Genomic DNA, 2,267 nt, shown 5'->3' with positions numbered 1-2,267 from the left:
CTACCAAAGTCGATTAGAAAGAAGTGAGGGACCGAATACTCGATACTTATCAAAAACCGATTGGGAGAGCGAACACTTACACTAGAATCGACTGGGTTGAAAGAGTAGTGGTAACACCAAGGGTACTCGACTCTTAGAGATTTGAATGGCAACAATTGATTACTCAAAACAAAAGAAGAGAGGAAGAAGAATCGGCTAAAGTAAAGAAAATATTGAGTAGAGGACGGATAACAATTTGGCACAAAGAAAGAAAAGAAAACGGGTTTTCGGCTTTTTAGAGAAAAGGGTTTTTTGGCAAAAAGTGAAGGGAAATTCGGCATTAGCTTTTCAATCCTCCCATTCGACACCTATTTTAGCCCTATAGCCGAATTCTTCAAGAAAAAGTTCCCACTTCAGCTCCACTTACTCTTCACTTCTCATCTCCTCGTTTTTCTCCCTGATAACCCCTTGGTCCTTTCTTTAATTTTCTCTTCTGAACACTCCCCTTGGAGTCCATCTTCACACCACTTCCATCCTTCTAGAAGGCCAAAATTAAACTAAGCTAGGATTCGAACCTTAGACCTCCTTGCTAGCTACTAACGCCACCTCAGTACACCTTATGTGGCGTCACTTAGCCACTTCACCACAGGCTTTTTTTTATACTATTTCCCCTAACTTTATTTAAAAGCCCAACTACTTGTCAGCACTAATTTTTTTAATACCTAAACTATAATTTCATTTATTCCTAGGTTCGAACTCAAACCTTAACTAAGACCTACTAAAATTATCGCTTGGATAAGAATATTAAACACAATTTTAATCAAAATCGAAAACCAAGAAAATTCGAGATTTCTGGATTTTTGGGTTTCGAGATTTTTTTTGGGGCATTACAACTCTACCCCCTAAAAGAAATTTTGTCCTCGAAATTTTCAACTACTAACACAGACGTCCACACCACACTTTCGCTGCGCACTCTAATTCCAACTTAGTTAAATAGCACACTATGGGTAAGTACGTACCATTATTCGCCTCCGGAGCATGTCCATCCTCTTGACGACGTGCTGCATAGACCAAAGCTGGCTGTCTCACCTCAGCATGACCAGCACGTCTATTTGGTGCTCCACGACCCAAACCGTTTCCACCCCTGGCCTGATCACGGCCTCTTGGCGGTAGCTAAGCACCCCTCGGTGGTTGTACACCACCTTGGTCCACAACTGGCACCTAAGCTGACATTCTAGGGCAATTCCTGATCCTATGCTCCATAAATCCACAAGCTAGACAAGCTCCCATCCTCTTCTAACACTCGCCTACATGACCTTTCACACAATCAGCACAAAGTGGCACCCCTAGATTAATAGCAGGGGGCCTTACTCTATCTGGCCCATTAACTTTGGCCCTAGCCCTAGGCATCTGTCCAACACCCGGAGTCTCAGCTTCCCTCTTATTCTTACCCCTTTCTTTCTCCCGATTTAAGAGCTCAGCGCGCTTTACCTCTTCCGCTATCCTTGCCTTCTCCACCAATTCTGAGAAAACTCGCTCCCTTTGTGGAGCTATCAATACCCTAAGGCTATCTCTCAGTCCGTCCTCAAACCTAATGCAACGCTCATAGTCTGTTGCCACCATTACTCTGGCATACCTACTAAGATGTAGAAACTCCGCCACATACTCCACCACCGATTTATTTCCTTGGGTCAAGTTCAAGAACTCCTTCCTCCTAGTGTCCACATAGCTTGCACCTACATACATCCCTTGGAATGCAGCTTTGAAAAACTCCCAGATGACCCGCTCCGGTTGGGTGCCCTCTTTCACTGTCAACCACCACTGGTAGGCTTCCTCCCTAAGCAATGACACCGCCCCTTTCAACTTTTGCCCAGGTGAGCAGTCCAAATCCTCCATTATCCTTTCAGTGGCCTCCAACCAATATTCTGCCACATTAGGAGCCACACCAGCCACGCCCTTAAAAATCTCAGCCCCGTTCGATCGAAGTCGTTCTGGAATGGAACCCCAATTTTTGTTGCCATTATTGGGCCCAACGACCCTTTCCAAAATCCTAAGCATTGCCTGCAACAATGCATCTTCTCCCGCAACTAGACCATACTGTCCATTCCTAGCCACAGGTGAGGTCAGAGCCTCTTCTACTCCAACATCAGGCATATGGCCCGATGCCGACGATTCAGCCCTAACACCTCCGCAGCCTCGGCCACGACCTCTCGTACCTCTTCTAGCGCTCATCGTCAATTTGTGAGTTTTCTGAATTAAAATTTTTTTACGAAGTCTTAGTTAGTTTC

At 45.0% G+C, this 2,267-nt stretch overlaps 1 protein-coding gene across 1 annotated transcript; it reads right to left on the bottom strand.

The window, feature by feature from the left end:
• Nucleotides 1-1,275: 1,275 nt before the first annotated feature.
• Nucleotides 1,276-1,875, bottom strand: LOC107952391 (uncharacterized). The gene has a single exon (XM_016887651.1). The coding sequence runs from the start codon at nucleotides 1,873-1,875 to the stop codon at nucleotides 1,276-1,278; it is 600 nt and encodes a 199-aa protein (XP_016743140.1).
• Nucleotides 1,876-2,267: the final 392 nt, after the last annotated feature.

The sequence above is a fragment of the Gossypium hirsutum genome, chromosome A02 (genome assembly GCF_007990345.1).
Source record: "Gossypium hirsutum isolate 1008001.06 chromosome A02, Gossypium_hirsutum_v2.1, whole genome shotgun sequence".
Lineage (NCBI taxonomy): Eukaryota > Viridiplantae > Streptophyta > Magnoliopsida > Malvales > Malvaceae > Gossypium > Gossypium hirsutum.
The sequence above is the reverse complement of the archived record's forward strand: the minus strand, read 5'-3'. Positions and strand labels throughout refer to the sequence as shown.